Consider the following 17,199-nt stretch of genomic DNA (forward strand, 5'->3'; position numbering starts at 1 on the left):
TTTTATTGTTAAAAGGTAGGCCATATCAAACAAAAAACCCAAGTCTGTGATATATTCCCAGTGAAACTCAAAAGGCCTTATGCTGTGATGTGACTCAGAACTTAGGATAGCTCGCTGACGATTTCCCAAAGGTTCTCTTTTGAGGGAGCCTTGCTCAGAAATGGAATGTTCTCTTTGACCACACTTATTTCTGCTATATGGGGCCAGTCCTCCTTTCTCAGTTGGTAATGCCATTTACAGCCTCCAGAGAACAATCTTAACAGGCACACAGGTCCCTCCAACCCAGAAGATGGTGCCCAGAGTCCCTTGTTAAATTTTGTATGTCTCCATTTTAAACCCACAGGCTGCACTGCCTTTCTCTGCCTGTCATTTCTGTGTATGCTTTTGTGATTAATGATACAGTGTGGGCCAGTCCAGAAAGCCTCTTGTGACGGCCCCAGTGAACCCAACACAGGGCTACCGTAAGGCATGCCGGCACCATGCAGCAACACTCCATCACAAGACCAGCCACGCTTGTCACAGGACAAATTTTGCCGCATCAGCTCTGCTGAGTCCAGGCTTGTGGCATTTGAGTCTGGGTGACGACAAAGAAGAGGGATTTGGACAAGCATGGATATATTCTGGACTTATGCTATTTTCATGTACTGAAAGCAGCACTGGCTTTTTGGAGCTCAAAGATTTTTTATGAGTTCCCCGAGTGAAGAATGCATTTATAATACACAAAGGATTTCTCTGTCTCCATGACCCTGGAAGGCTGTTCTGTTTTCTTTCCCCTGCCTTGACCTCCCAAGTTCCCATTTAGAATAATGATGGGTGCAGCTGCTGTTTTGAAGATGTCTCTCCATCTGATGATCAGCCAGGGACACACAACCTCCAACACCCCCCTGAGAATGCAGGTGGATAAACATAAGAAAGGCAACCTAATGAGGGAAGAAATAAGGAAGTTACTGACATCTGCCTGGTATTTCTAGAAGTGATTATCACTGTGTATATAACATTGCAGATGTGCATCGTACTCTGCAAACCAGAGGGATGTGTATCCTGCCCCACAGAACACTCAGCAAATGAGTGTGTCTGGATACTGTTTTTCCTACTTCTTCCTTCCTTCCTTTTCTGGGTTCTGAAGGGGCCACCAGAGGGTCTGATGTGACAGACGGCCCTGTGCAAGATCTACTGAACAGTTCCTGGTGGCTGGCTTTATTAAAGAGAAAGCTGAGCATCTGGCTTGTCAGCACTGGAAAATATTTTATTTCCCCACCCGTTAGTGCTCAGTTGCACAAAAGCCTCCTCCATTAGCATATCAGATTATAAACATAACTAATGGTTTCTGAGCTGGTTGCTGGCAGCCTACACCCTCGTGGCAAAGATGGTCTTGTTGGTGTCTGCAGTAAAAAGGTATCACATACCAGAGGTAGACATCAGTGTCAGTGGCTTCTAATGGTTAATCACTGATAGATTAAGGAATGAATATTCAGGACAGTTTTCATTACTTGACTGGTTTGTCCATCCCTATCCTCTGGCCACCAGCTGGAGAAGTGTACTGGGGCTTTTGTTCTCCTGAGAGAAGTGGCAATAAACCAATGGTGGGAATACTGAAGGGGAAGAAGAGTTGTTACAGAGTTGTCAAGACCTTGCCTGTGGCAGTGCCACCTTAATACCAACCAAAGCAGCCTCCATCCTCCAATCCAAGTCCCTGGTCCTTCAGAAAGGGGCAGTCCATACAACCTGATGGTGACTCAAGAATCCAGTCGGCACTGTAGTTATTACAGGAGCACTTCATCTAATTTTATAGCAAGATTGTCTGTACCACTGAATTACTCTGGACCTAAGCGAAATGAGTAAAACTACCCACTCCTCAGGTGACTGAGCACCAGAGCATCATGACAGATCATTACAGAGAACGTTAGTGCTGAGAATAGATTGGTGGAGGGATTCATTAGCAAGCCACAATGCAGTTAAGAAATGATCGCATGGATAAGGTGACCACATTGTCTTGTGGCAAGTGGTCCTCCGGTGGGGGCGGCTGCTGTCCCATATCTGGGCTCCTTGGCAGTGGGGGCTGCTGCTCCAGGGTGAGGCACCAGGGATGGGGGATCTGCAGCCTCCAATGGGGAGGCCACAGGAATGAAGGGGAGTAGAGGATAGGGGCTCCAGAAGCCCCTGGCAGGGGCACAGGGTGTTCCAAAGCTTCCCAGAGGGGGCGGGGGACAGGGAATGAAGCAGGAACTACGTCCCTGAGGCATGGGAGGATAGGGAATGAGGCAGCCAACCTGTGGAGGGGCTCCATGGCAGTGGGACCTGTTTCCCCTAAGTGTTGGGCACCAGGGAATGAGGCACCTGCCTCATTGTGGAGTTCGCTGTGAGAGGGGGCTGCCACCATGGGTTGCCAGGGAAGGGGGATGAGTGGTCAGCCTACTCATGGGTCTGTCCTGTTCTCCAATGAAAATGCTGCTGCCGTCATGTGGAATGCTAAATACAGACACATGTAGTTTGGGGCTTTTGTGTGCAGATATAAAGCTCCCTAGCTCACTCTAGGGCTTCTCTGATGGGTCGGGTTCATTTTCATAGCGAGGCTAAGGTTTTCTTCCTGTGCTTAGACTCAAAATAGGAGGGCATGTGTCTTAGGTGCCATCACATCCATACAGGAAGTATGGGGATACCAGTGTTTGTGGCCTTCTTGCTTGGAATATCAAACTGATGAAGCCCAAGCATAACTTATTTTCAGTACTGTTATATGGTAAGTGGTCCCCTTTTCCTTCCACTTCACCTGTTTACAGTTTCCTTGTGAGATTTTCTTGGCCTTTTTGTATCAGGCATGGATGACTGCCAGCAGGCTCTTTCAGGACAATTTGATTTTGTTTTATTATTGTGCTGTCATCATTATGTCCCACCATAAAATTCTCCATGAGAGCTGATCCTGGAATTGCCAGACTAGCCAACGTAGGTTTCCAAATTCCTTCAGCTGGGATAAACAGAGAGCTCTCTTTGGTCCTTATTCTGCTATTCTGAGAAGACTTGGCAGCTGAGGTCTGATGATGTCTTCCCATTGAAATCTCGTTTCTGCAAGGTCATGGGAACCCTTGTCTCTTCTTAAATGCACTGCAGACTGACATCTGTTTTGCTACTGATCTAACAAATTCACATTTCTTCTGAGAACCCATACATTGTACTGTAATTGGCAATTTGTGCAGTTCAACTTCTTGGATGCTGCTGAACATGAATTTGAGACAGATTAGAAACTACATCTTCCCGAGTTAATTTGATCTGGAAATCTCAATGCATATACCAACTTTAACATACATATTTTTGGCTCCTCACCTCAAAAGTGTGGTCAGAAAAATGAGAAGCATATTTTCATTTTTGAGGTCTTTCCTTTTGGAAGCATTCAGTGAATTGAAAACTGCACATTAGTTTTATAGACTGGTGAACCAAACAAGTGGGTTTACAGCCTTGACTTGCCTGTAGCTATTGACTTCAGATGTCTTAATTTATTGCAGAATGACCAAAATTATGTTATTCTGATGGGAATAACATGAGGATTGAGCGAATGTGTTGTTTATTTTGCAGCATAGAGCACTAATTACATTCTGACTGTCAGTTTTCCGCATCCCGAGTATATGTTGAAAAAGACAGAAAGCAGAAGCATTACTATCCCTTCTCTGGCAGTTGTGATTTTGCTGTTGTTTTTCACTTTCCTTGTAGATTACTGTTTTAGTTTGTGTGTTCTGTTTTCAGCAAATGGAGGTTACAGGTCTTCCCAGTGTAACTCCACCAGACTCAGTGGAATTCTGGGGCAGTTTGGCCCTCTGTCTGTGAATGTGCCCACCTTCTTGTAGGTTTGGTTTGTACATGGAACATTCCTTCTGTAAATTAGAGTTTTTTCTGGCTTCTTGGATGATGAATTTCTGAATGCTGAGAGTCCTGTCCTGACTTTTCCTGGGCCAAAACATTGAGGCACAGGCTATACTCAGAACAGGATGCACCTCAGTGTGCACTTTCAGAAACTTTCTCCTGCCAGGAGGATGATCACACACTCACTCAATGATCCTGTTGGTGTGCCTTGCCTGAGAAGGGGCTCTGGTTTCTGGTACTTTAAAGCAGGATATCGAAGATACAGTTTCACCTATTGCTTTCAATGCCCTTTGTGCATGAAAGTGAATTAAATAATGGGAAAATCAGTTTTACTATTTTTTGCCCATACACATTTTCCTTGACATTTTGGTACATCAGGTTAATGGCATCTGGCCCCAAGTTCCCATGTCAGCGCATATCAGCATCTTTATTTACCAAATTAATCATTTCCCTTTTTAGAGTTCCTCCTGTAAGAGAGAGAGAGAGAGAGAGAGAGAGAGAGAGAGAGAGAGTGTGTGTGTGTGTTCCACCAGGCTCTGCTGTTCCACATTTAGACGTTGTTTTAAACAGAAAATGAATCACATTTACCAGTACAAGCAATAACAATTGTTGGAGTTGTGCCTTACGTATTTATTTTGCTACTTTTATTAGAATATAAGTGATCCTTACTCTACTGCTGCTCTGTACATGCTTTTGCAAAGGAAATGTTGTGCAGTGGCTAGAGCACAGGATGGGTTGTATTCCCACTCCTGTCACAGATCTTAGCCAAGTTGCAATTGTTCTGTGCTTCTGTTTGTTCATCTGTAAAATGGGGCTAGTCCTAATTCTCTATCTTATGGAGTATGTGAGGAACTAAATCCATTGTTTGCAACACATAACTGCCTCAGAGGTGCTATATTGCTATGGCATTACAATAGCACATATCTATTGAGTGGTCCCTGGAATGGGTTGTCACAATGTAGTCCCCAGTTTACAGAGTAATGAAAACCAGTATTTGTGCAAGCAAAGCATGTTTGTTAATGGAGTTTAGTTTATTTGACTGTCTTTACCAAAATATCTGCTTATTTTCTCACAACTGGTGAGAATCAGTCCTATATAGGGCAGTCTGCAAGCATTTTAATCTTGTGCTCTGAGAACAAGACAGGAAGTTAGGAAGAATTATTGAGTTCTAATCCAGGCTCTGTCATTGTTTCCTGAACAGGTTTGAGCTCAACTTGCAGGCTATATTCATCTTTGGGATAACTCCTTGCATTGTCTCAGTTTCCCTATCCATCAGATGAGAATAAGGCTTATCTGGAGCCCTTTAGGGAGGTGTGGTGAGGATTATTTATTTAGTGTTTGTATAGCAGTTTGATGTGCTAATTATTATCCTATTCTACTTGTTCAAGAAGTTAGTTGCCACAGCAGTATTCCACAGCCACTGCTGTAATAGAATGGGAAATCAACTTGGTTGCTCTTAATTCCCTTGTTTGTTCTTTCGTGATTTTCTGTCTCTTTTCCAAGAAATATGTTTTGCAGATGTGGCTGCTTTTTTTCCAATTTATGTTTTTAGAAGCTGAAATGTACTGACTGTAGCTGAATATTGAAACCCAGTTTAATAAAAAAAAGTAAAGCACCCTTGTTAGAAGTCTAGCTGCTAGAGTAGAACTTACGGTGTCTGCTTCTTCTACCTAACAGTGGTATAAATTGCTGAAGTCAGTGGAATTACACTTGGTTTGAGAGGAGAGTCAGGCCATAGGTGAGCATTAGAGGTGCTCCTAAGGAAGGAGAGAGTGTAAAATGATACAATACAATACATTACATTCAGTGAAAATTTTTTGTTGAGAGCTTATCTGCATTACCATAAAAAATTGACCTGCTCAGGGTCAAACTTCCGATATTCGATTTCATGTGTCTAGTCCGGACACGCAAAATTTCAGTCAGAGGTCGAAGGGAGAAACGCTCCTGTCGACCTTCCCCTGCATAGACAGGCAAGTTAGCTGAGCACAGATATGTTGATTTTAGCTTTGCAATTGACATATCTGCAGTTGATTTTCTTGGTCTAGTATAGACATAGTTTTATACTGGCTACTAGTGTTTGAGGGCCATTTTTACTTACTTAATTTGCCTATACAGCTCCCATTGATGTCAGCTGGTTTTGCACCAACAGATCAAAAACCCATATGGTCCCTTGCAATGAAGTTTTCCATGCCACATTATTCAGGGGTCACACTTGTGAAATGCATGTGAGACAGGTACTTCAAGTAGCCATCAGAGAGCTTGTCATGGATGATGACAGATTGTTGGTACAATGTTTGCATTTAAAGTTAATTTAACTTCCTAGCAGAATTATCAACTCTTACAAATAAATGGAAATTCTAATTGAATTAGTAACAATGCCTTCAAGTAGAGACCTGAAACACTGGACAGTTGTCTTCTGGCTGCTACTTATTAAGATACCTATAAAGGATCGATGTTTCCATCCAGTTCAAAACAAGAGCTGCACATACAATGAAGAGTCAAATATCAACTCTCTCAGAATCTGTATTTATTAAAAATAAAAAAAGAAGAAATCAACTCCAAAATTACATGCCAGCACACCAGCAATTGAACCAGAGATGGCTAAAGCTGAAAATACGTCTCTGGAATGTGAGTTAAGGAACACGGGCCCAGCTTTTTAAAGACGCATAATTTTTACAACACCTAACTGATTTAGGAGGCTAAATCTCATTTTGAAGGTATTTAGAAGCCAAAATTCCATGACAGTTGAAAATACTGACTTCCTGTTCCAATACCTTGTTAGGCTTAGGCGTGTGGACTTCCGGCTGTTCTGAGGCCTGGTCTGCATGGCAAGTTTACGTGAGCATAGTTACATCTCTAAGCAGCATGAAAGTTCCCACACTAGACAGAGACCTGCTCTATAGACCCAACCGCCGGTCTGACCAGCACTATGGCAGTGGATGAATTGTTTTGTTGACCAGCTACTGCTTCCTGGGGAGGTGGATTACCTACTCCAATGGGAAAACCCCTCCAATTGGCATAGGTAGCATCTACACTGAAGGTGCAAGGCTGTGCCTTGCTTCTCTGTGGCAGTGGGAAATAGAGCACCCTGGGGCCAGGGCACTCAGATTCCTGGTGCTGCAGAGAAGTCAAGCACAGAGGACCGGGAGAGGGCAGTGGGATAGGGCTCCTGCTGCTGTGGCGGTGGGGTGTTCCTGCTGTCACCCTGCACCAGGCACATCCATAGGATGGTTGAGGTGGTTACCACAACCCCCACAAAGTGCAGGGCCTGGGACAGCCACTCTGAACCATCCTATGGATAGGACAGCTCTGCTTGTAGGAGCGTCTGGGTGCGCTTCAGAAAGGAAGTATTTTGATGCTGGCTCCTCTGTAGGTGCCAAGAATTGGTGTAATAACAGTATTTATTTCCAAAAAAAGTACTTTAAAAACTTAATTCCAGGAACACTGCAAGTATCTGAATAACATGTAGCCCTTTCCTGGACCTAGTCCTTGGATGCAAATGTGCTGGAATGCCAAACCCTTGCCCTGCTCGCACAGACTCACACGCTGTTCCCCAGGAGAGACAGGAGAAGTCTGTGGGGCTGGAAGGCAATGAAGTCAGCATTTGAAAATGGTTAGAAGCCTGGCGGATTCTCTCCCCCTTTATAATAGTCACCAGCTAATCAATGCTGCCACCACTCAAACAGCTTTATAATTATGTTGTAGGATTGCTGTGTGGGAAGCAGTACACTGGGAAAATGTTGCACCTCTGAAAAAGGAAGAATGAAGGGTAAAGAGAAAAGCAGGACTTTAAATAGAAGCATTAGTCACAGATAAATTGCCGAGTGGTGTCATTGTGCTGCTAACATCTAGTGTCTCTAAAAATACCCTCTGATCTAGTGGCTTGGCTGGTACTCCAGAGAAGTCAGAGAGAGAGATAGACAGAGAGATCTGGGTTTTGGAGCAGCAACAGCTGTCGTGTCTTAGCCCTTCTTTCCTTGGGTGAAGATGCTGGGGAGCACGATGGAGGTCTCACTCCCAGGCTGTGGGGAACATGGTTAGACATCTGCCAACATGTGGTTCCAGAGAAGCCGCTTTGCTGCCCTGTAGCTGTAGGCTCTGTGCCGTGATACAGCAGAGTAATGGAGGCAGGAACAGGATCAGAAAAGCCTGGAAAGATTAAAACACCTCAACAAAACAAAACTGCCCCCCTCCAGTTATCCAACCCTCCCTGGAAATTGCCATAGCTGAGATCACCTTGCTGGGAAGCACTGTTGTAACATTGCTTTTCAGTAAGATGAGAGACCTGTTCCTGGATTTCTAGGAGTTCTCTCCATTAACTGGAAATTTCCCCTTGTTAGAGTGAGAGGCCTGGGAGCCAAGGGTTCAGATGCCCATTAGTCAGCATTCTGATGGGAAAGGTTAATCTAGAGAGAAGAGAATCCAGCAGCATAATCATGGCAAGAGAGTTTGATAGCCAAGTGCCTGTCGGGGAGGCTGGAATAGACCACGTAACGAGGTTACAACCTGTTAACAATGTGTTCTTACAATAGCCCAGTTTTATGCCTGTGAATGAGAGGTAGGCACATCAGAGACGTTGCAGACCCTGTGACATTCTAGCCTCTAGATCCTGGCAGTTAAAGATGATGTGTGGTTAACTCTCAATCCACCATGATGGGATGCATGGTTTTGCATGCCATGTCAGCTTGGCTCAGCAGCCATTGTCTCCAGTGGCAAGAAAGAGCGAAATGTGACAAGTCTGCCAGCCTGCACTGCTGTTACTCTATTGTCTGCCTCCACCTCCCAAAAAACACAGGCAAGAGGACAAGCCCTTGTCACCCTTCTTTGACCCCATCCAGCACAAGCAGAGACATTTATACATAGAGACCAATGTTCCCTGTAAGCTGAGCGATTGGGTGCTGCTCAGCAGAGATTCAGGTGCCAGCCAGCTGATCAGCAGAATGCCCACAGCTGGCAGCATGTGTTTCTATTGGGGGTGCACATTTGCACATGCCTTGGTGCACATAACAAAATTTATTCTTGCCCATGGCTGGAAAAAAATAGAGGGAACTCTGCTAGGGACGTAGGTTGCTTTTAACATTATAACATTTATAAAGATCCGAGTCTTATGTTTCTTTTTTTTACTTTTTATTTCATGTCCAGCTTTTCCCAGCTCCACTCCAGACTCTCACAAGGAAGATTGTTCAATCCAGGACCAATAGCACCTTAGTTGGGGTCTTCGCCATTTTACTGGTTTTTTTGTCTGCCTTTGTCAACATGGTACATGGTTTTAATCCTTTCTTTTTTTACTGTGTTGGTTTATTATTGATCATTTGAGGCATGCTTACTGCATGCTCAATCATTGCAATTGTATGAATTGATGTTAGATGTGGTGGTTGCTATATCTGAGGACAGCCTTTCCACCCCCAAAATGAAATGGGAGGCATCTAAATGCTTCCAAGCAGCCTGCATTGCTAACTCTGGCTTTGTTTTTGTTGCATAGGCATTATTCTGACTATTCTTTTTCTCTTGGTGACTATATGAACCACAAATGCAAGTTTACTCCTATACAAAGGACCAGGACAAGGACTTTGTCTCACATCCCCCACAAAAGTCCTATGCTGAATGGGACCTAATGCTCCACAGGCTTTGTGGTGGCCTCTGCACATGTTTGAATTTCACACTGAGTATAATCACTTCACAGAAACGGGAAAGGCTGCATTTTAAGTGAAACATTTGGATTTCTTTGCAGTTAGATTCTAGATGCTACTGCTAGTGTCAGCTGCAATGAGAGAGATTAAATATTCTTGATGGCCTACTATTTTTAACTTGAGATAAATGTATTTGAAAATTAAACTAAATATTCTTCATTCTACAGAAGCCAGGGGGATTATTAAGAGAAAAAAGAGTGATCCCACGATTCAAGTGCCAGTGTGTTGGATTTGGCCTCTACTGCTCTTTGTCAGTTGTGGCTTAACCTTAACTTTTATCAGTACTGCAGAGCTAATTGATTTCAGTGAAAATGCCAGGTCCTCAGCGCCTCTTGAAAGCAGGCTGCTAGCCACCGTGTACCTCTGTTTCCCCATCTGGAAGATGGAAATAAACATTGCTTGTAAAATACTTCTAGTTTCTTGGGTTGAAGGCACTAGGGAAGAGGTTATAGTTACAGTTAGGGCCTGATCTTTCAAGACAGTAAGTCCCTCCTAAGACTGGGCCCTGATAACATAACTATAAAGAAGCAGAAGTGGATTGAAGGTGCTCAGCACCCTTCAGAATTTCACCCTTACTCATGGGCATGCTACTCAACTGCCTGGGTCATATGACTGATGCCATCACTAACAACTTTATAACAAAATTAAGCAACAAGTTTGCATCAGCCTTTGGTTAATCAGACGATCATGCAGAACTTGGTACTCTGTAGTACTAGTATTCTGTTGGTTTCTCACATGCACAACAGTGGGCTTTGTCTTGGCACAGCAATCTTTGCTTTTCAAGGTCATCCTACAGTAGTCTTAGTGATAGATTGCAAACTGTGAGAAACTAGAAGTTGAACATCTCTAATCCGGCAGTCTTTTGTCTGGCAACATCCATAATCCAGCATGATGTTAGTGGCCAAGTTTGTTTACAGCCACCAGTCCTGGCTCTCTGAGTTCTGGGCTGTTATTTAGCTGTAATTTACCCCCTAAATGTTTTCTAAGAGCCGAGTAAGCATTGCAAGTGTTGGTAATACTGCTCGACAATATGACCTCCCGTGATCCGGCAAATTCTCTCTTTCGGCACCTGTCAGGTCCCAAGGTCACCAGATTAGAGAGGTTCAACCTGTGTGAGCATGTCCCCTTTATCAATACAGTTTGACTCTCTAGTCCGGCACCTTGAGGCCTGACAGCTAAACCAGAGAATATGTAGAACCAAGGGAGGTCAATATGGTCTTGCACATTACCAACATTTCTTCTACGGACTGGGCTCTTAGAAGACATGGAGGGGTAAGTTACAGCTATATAACAGCACAGAACACTGAGAGCCAGCACTGGTGGCTATAAACAAACTGAACGAGACCACAGGAAACTTGGACACACCCGTAATAAATGGAAATCCAGCTAACCAAAATCATGATGGACCACGGATCCTGCTGGACCAGAGACTGCAGAATTAGAGAGGTTCAACCTGTACATTAGCTGCCACCAAGAATTAATATGACAGTAATTCACACATATGAGCAAACTTCCTGTGAAATCTGAGGTACTGAATAAACATTGTTAGCCAATGTTTAATTCTGTTGCTTTCAAAAGAATTTTTTAAATGGATTGGTGGTTTCTTTTTCTTCTTACCCCTGCCTTTGGCTTTTGTCTCAACCTTTGTTTTTTCCAGTTCATGTGCAGCACTGTGGATCTTTTCAGCTGTGTGGCTACCGAGTATAATGTCACTCCTGCCCAGGTGGATGCATGCCTTATCAGCAACTCATCTTTCAAGTACAGCCTGGGTACCTTGCAGGGATTTTGTGGCAGTTCCCTGCCCAATTGCAACTTTCCAGAGGTATTGCTCAAAGAATTGTTTGCAGAGCTGGAACTGAAAAGAGGCTCAGTTCTGTATTTGCTTGTGCTCACATAAAAATAATGAAATCTCCTGACTCAGGGTGAAAATTGTTCATTACAGGAGCCATGACACAAATTTCCCTTCACAACCATCATTACAGAATCGACAAGGGATGACATTCTCAAACATGGGTGTTTCAGGTTAGGCACTTAAATATATTTTAAGGCATCTAACCAGGCAGTCTGATTTTCAGGGGTGCTATGCACTCGCACCTCTGGATGATGTCAGTGGGACCTGCAGGTGCTCGGTGTAACAAACCTCAGCTATTACATATGCACACTGTTGTTGGAAGGGTTGCAGGTCTTCACTCTTCAAGTTGCAGGAAAACTCCTTTAGCTGTAAGTAAATAGTAGTAGGCTTTTGTAGTCATTGGATCCAACCACGAGAGAGAGACATGATCACAACATAGTTTGCTGTGGCACTTCAGTGGCTGCCCATGATTTCAGTAGAACTTTTGGGTGCTCATCACCTCTGAAAAATTATGTAGGTCTTGAAGTATGTATTTTAAGAGCTTAGCTGAAGGCAACTAGTCTGAAAACTTTGGCCTACATTCATGGTGAGTTTTTCTGAAACACTAGGTATGGGCTGTGGCTAGAAGCAGAATATCAGGCTTGATTACAGTCTAGTAGTCAGGATTTGTAGCATGGAAGCAATCTGCTTTGAACTATTGATTTTAATTTTTTCCAGCTAAAATATAAATATTCTTCATACAGTTGTATTGTCCTATGCTCTAAATCTCCTTCTTTCAGCCAGTTGTTTAGGTCGCAGCCATAAAAACATTTTCTTTAGAGACTGAAAAGGAAAAAACTGTGGCACAAGTGGTTGTGATGTCTGGATCTTGGGGGTTTGTGGGAACTTTTTTGGTTTTCTAGCTGATTCTTTAAGGCCCGATTTACTCAAGGTGTTATTGAGTGCCCTTAGCTGCCATTGGAGCAGTGGGGAGATAATTTTGATTCCATCACAGTCTGTGGTTCCAAAAGCTAAGAGCTGTGTTAATCTGTCAGGGTTGAATGTCTTTTAGGACTAATCTAGTTTCATCCTTGAGATCTCTGCTTCTGTTTCACAGCTCCAGCCCTGTGACAGTCCAAACAACAAAAAAAGATGAAAAAATGTCCTGTTAAATATTTTCATTTATTTTTTCCAGAATTAAAGCTGATTGGACGAGCCCTTTTGCATGTAGTTTCTTCCTAGGTGTGCAGGGCCAATTAAGAAAACATTGTATTTTGATAGCCTACGATGGGCCAGATAGTTGTGATAGACCTTCTTGATGGGGAGCAATCATCTCTCCTGAGTGCACAGTTTACTCTGAAACTGTTTTTTGTAGAGACAAAGTAAAAATGTAAAGACAACTTTACAGGAGGTGATAAATTCTAAGTGACATTAATGCATGCAGCAACTTAAAAACTTTTTATAAAGTCTAAAAATGTTTTAAGTCCAATAACTATCTTAACCATACTGGCATACAGGAGAAACAGACAGGTTTCCAGTGATGAATCTATAAGTGCTTGACTGAGGCTTAAAGCTTTGTCAAGAGCTAGCACCTAGTCTGTCAGTTTCACATAGGGCCCTTTACTCTGTTCTCCTAAGCTGCACCTCACCATCTACACTGCTGCTTATACCCACACCAGCTAGGCGTGCAGTGCACGTACTCTACGACCTGCCCTACACATATCAAGAGCATGGCCTGTGTAGAGAGCAGGGAGCAGAATTAGGTATAGTGGGAGCTGAGGATACTCCACTCTGCATAGCTCTGTGGTGGGCGATGGGATGGAGTAGAAGTGGGACCGGACGAATTCACTTTGCCAGATGTGGGTTTTATTGCAGCCTTGAAGCTGAGCCATGCTGCTCCATGGCTGATAAGGAAAGATTCCATCGTCTCCCCTCTGTTTGGCACATTGGGCTTAAGGATGAGAAAGATGTGGCTGTTGCTTCAACTCCACTAAGTACCATGGTGGTGCACAGGGCAAAATCTGACTTTAGAACTTTAGGCATTTCACTGGAATGTCAATGTGATGGTGGTGGTTCTACCTCCTAGATACATGCACACCTTGGCCTCCAGTCTGAGTGTTCATTTAGCTCAGGGTAGAGTTGCTACTTTCTCTGTATGGTATGTTAACATCTCTTAGTTTGGGTTTGTTTTGTCTTACTGAGTTTTATCTCTTTCCTGTTTTTTTTTTTTTTTTGTCTTTCAACAGTATTTCACCTACAGTGTCTTACTGAGTCTCCTGGCCTGCTCTGTGTTCCTTCAGATCAGCTGCATTGGGAAACTAATCCTAATGTTGATCATTGAATTAATATACGTTCTCATTGTGGAGGTGCCGGGGGTGAATCTCTTTGACAATGCAGATCTTCTGGTAGCAGCCAACACTGTGTAAGTGCATTTCATTTTCAAAATGTCTTCCTCCATCAGACTGAATCCCAATGATTTCCCCATATCACTGTGAAGACAGGGTGGCTCTGAATTGACAGTGCATGAACTGTGGGCCTGCCTTACCAACCAGTAAGTGACAACAGATTAAGGATCCTTCAGGATTGCTATTATCCAAGCCATTTTGCAGGCATCTACAACTTAGAAATGTTCGCTTGAGAAGTAAACCTTGTTGTCAGGTTCTCAGTAATGATCAAATATTACTGGCAAAACATCACTGGAATGAGTGTGGATTTTTTTTTTCTTAGAATGGAAGTTATTGTTCTGATTGCTAAAAAAAGATTCTTGCACACTATCAACACAGAAAAAGCTACTTCAATAAAACCCAAAAAAACAGCAGAGTCTGAATGGCTCAGAGAATTGGGGCTCACCTTCATAAATAATTAGTGCACAGCCATCTGGGCAGAAAAGTTACCGCATGTTACTGTGTTTGCATACTAAGGCCAGCTCTTCTCTAGGTGCCAATGTTGATCTCACTCTGGTGGAGTAATGGAAGTGACAAAAACGTGATCAGTAGTGTAATTAATGGGTCTTTACTAGACCAGCTAAACCAACCCCGGGAGATTGATCTCCACAGCATCAATCTCCTGGTAAGCATAGATAAGGCTTAACAGTTCGTATGGCCCCTGATACCTTCCACTGAGAGCTTCAGTGCTCCTAGAGATACTCAGCTTTGAACTGAGGTTGGATCACCAGGGAGCTTTTAATTAGCACTTGGCAGACTAGGGGAAGGTACATTTACATGCCAGCCTTCCATGCACTAACTAGTCCTTTCGGGCAAGGCCTTGTAAAGGAAAATACTTGGGTGCTGAGTTTCATCTCTGGGTTGCTGCTTCAAATCCAGCCCAGGTTACTAGTGACTCAAAATTCCTCTCATCTGATGTCTACTTGGTGATCTGTGCTCTGCTCTGCTTCTAACAGACAGGTGTTCACATCCCAAAAGGCAACACCAAAAGTGACATTAACTTGCACTCTCTGCAAAAAGGCCAAGGACTAAGTGAGAATGGAAATCAATCCTTTTTATCTATAGAGGTGCATTGGGCCCTCCAGGTCATGGTTTTGAGCACAGTGTGAAGACACCTTGCATTAACGCCGCAGAACAAACCTTCCACTGACCACGGAAGCCCCTCAGGATGTTGACAGAAGATGGCACATGTGCACATGCACTCTCCCATTCTTTTTCCTCCTTAACTGCCTATCACATATATTCCATTGTTTTCTTATATGCTCATCAATCCTAATTTCACCTCATCTGAGAGGGAAACAGCTACCCCACATGGGTGGTTTCATGCCTTCACTAATGTTCATTATGTCTTGCAAGCTGGACTTGTTCAGTTCTCATAGCATTCAAAGCCTCTTTTATTAATATTCTTAAGTACCCACTAATTTCTGATTTTATGGGGTCTCCTTTAAATTTACAGTGGAAACATTATCATAAGCAAAACAAAATTGTGTAGGAAACCAAGTGGCACTTATATTGCTGCGTTGCGGCATTCGTTTTCACTAGTTTTAGTGCAAATGATCTTTTGAGGTGGGGTTTCCCTTCTTTTAGGAGAAAATTTATTCCTAAATAGCTTTGCCTGTTTGAAGAAATAACATAAAAACATAATTGGGGTGGAAGCATTTTCTATCCCCAAAAAAGCATCACGTTCTTGGTAAGCCTAGCGTTCTGCAAGATTATAGCACTTAAAAGTATAATTTACATCACTCTGGAATCAAAATGTCAGTAATAAGGTGAAGGAAATCAGCAGGTTTTCCCAGAACTTTCTGCGATGCTGTATTCTCATTAAATGAATTTTATTTCCACTAAAAACTCCATTAGTCACTAACACTCCAAAGCACAACACTCCTTTTTGTGCCTTAGGGGAGATGGGTAGTCAACGTACCACACGAAATCTAGAGATGTACTACCATTTCCACCTGACATAAAAAACACTGCCTTGTGATATTTCAGTTGGACTGCTATTGTAGTTGTATAATTACTGTCTGTTCTGCTGACTTTACAATACACTCACTAATTAGGAGCTATACAGATGTCACTTTGTACTTCTGGGTATAAATCATCCTACCATGCAAGCAACTGAAGACTGATAGTAATGAACTGGGAATTACTAGATATGACTACAGTGACGCACCACACTTGAATTATAGCTAGAAGAGCAAAGCTGGTGTCACGTAAGACTCATCTACCATCCAGGAGAGAAAAGCTCCAAGCTGATACAGTTAATGTTAAGCCCAAAAGGCATCATTATGGTCACACAGTCTGATCTCCCAGATAATGTAGGCCAAAAAATTCACCCTTGTAATTTCTGTATCAAGCCCACTGCTTCTGCTTAAGCTATAAGCATATCTTTTAGAAGGCATCCAGGCTGGTATAAACACTGTAAGTGGTGTGGTGCCCGTCATATTCCTAGCTGAGTTACACCAAGGTTTGATCATCCTCAGTTTTGAAATTTGCAGTTGAGGTTTGTTCTGGATTTATCTTCCATCCACTGGATCTTTCTGTGCCCTTTTCTACAAAACTTAAACCGCTGTTTTCTATTGGAAATCTCTTCCCCATGTAGGTACTTGAAGACATGCTCAATTGTCTCTTAACCTTCTTTAAGACAAACTAGATTAAGCTTCAGCCTTTTGTTGTAAGATTTTGATCTGTACTTGTAGCTCTGTATAGAACCCTTTCCATTTAGCTACGTATCAACATATTTTTGAAGTATAGCCAGCAGACCTGGATACAGTATTCCGGTAGTAGTCCCACTTATGCTATATGAAGAAGGTAATACCACCTCTGTATTCCCACTTCACATTCTTCTGTTTGTTCATGCAAAGATTGTGTTTGCTGACTAGCTACAGCACTGCAATGTTCAACTGATTATATACCATAGCCCTCTAATCCTCATCAGTCACTAACAGAGGCGAATGTTGTGGGAAATCTGGGGGGTGGGGGCCATCGGTTATGTGCCCCTCTTTGCTCCTGCTCTGCCCGTGCCCCTCCCCTTCCCTGCTCATGTCCGTCTACCTACCCCTGCACTAATTGGAAGCAGCATGGCTCTGATGGTGAGTGCAGGCGGTGGGTTCCAACGCTGGGTGTGTATGTGGCCCCATGTGCATCTAGCTCACATGGCCTATGGTCACTGTGTACCACTGTTCTGTCCCTGATCTTGCAAATGTTGGATGAGGTTCTTTGTTCTTAGGTGTACAACCCTCACATTTTGCTCTTTCAAATACATGTACATGGCTGGCTCTAGGGCTGGCTGGACAGGGCATCTCCCCTAGACACTAACTTCCAAGAGTCACGTGACTTTTTTTCCCACCTCCTTCACAGATTGACTGGCAATATTTTTTGTTTT

At 43.2% G+C, this 17,199-nt stretch overlaps 1 protein-coding gene across 1 annotated transcript in view; it reads left to right on the forward strand.

Annotated features, from left to right (window-relative positions):
• ADCY5 (adenylate cyclase 5) overlaps window positions 1-17,199 on the forward strand; it is a 316,815-nt gene that overhangs the window by 285,312 nt on the left and 14,304 nt on the right. The window contains exons 13-15 of the mRNA XM_075001015.1: window positions 8,995-9,111; window positions 11,200-11,364; window positions 13,620-13,795. Coding sequence (XP_074857116.1) covers window positions 8,995-9,111; window positions 11,200-11,364; window positions 13,620-13,795 — 458 coding nt within the window. The remainder of the gene's footprint in view (window positions 1-8,994; window positions 9,112-11,199; window positions 11,365-13,619; window positions 13,796-17,199) is intronic.

Source organism: Carettochelys insculpta, chromosome 8 (genome assembly GCF_033958435.1).
Source record: "Carettochelys insculpta isolate YL-2023 chromosome 8, ASM3395843v1, whole genome shotgun sequence".
NCBI lineage: Eukaryota > Metazoa > Chordata > Testudines > Carettochelyidae > Carettochelys > Carettochelys insculpta.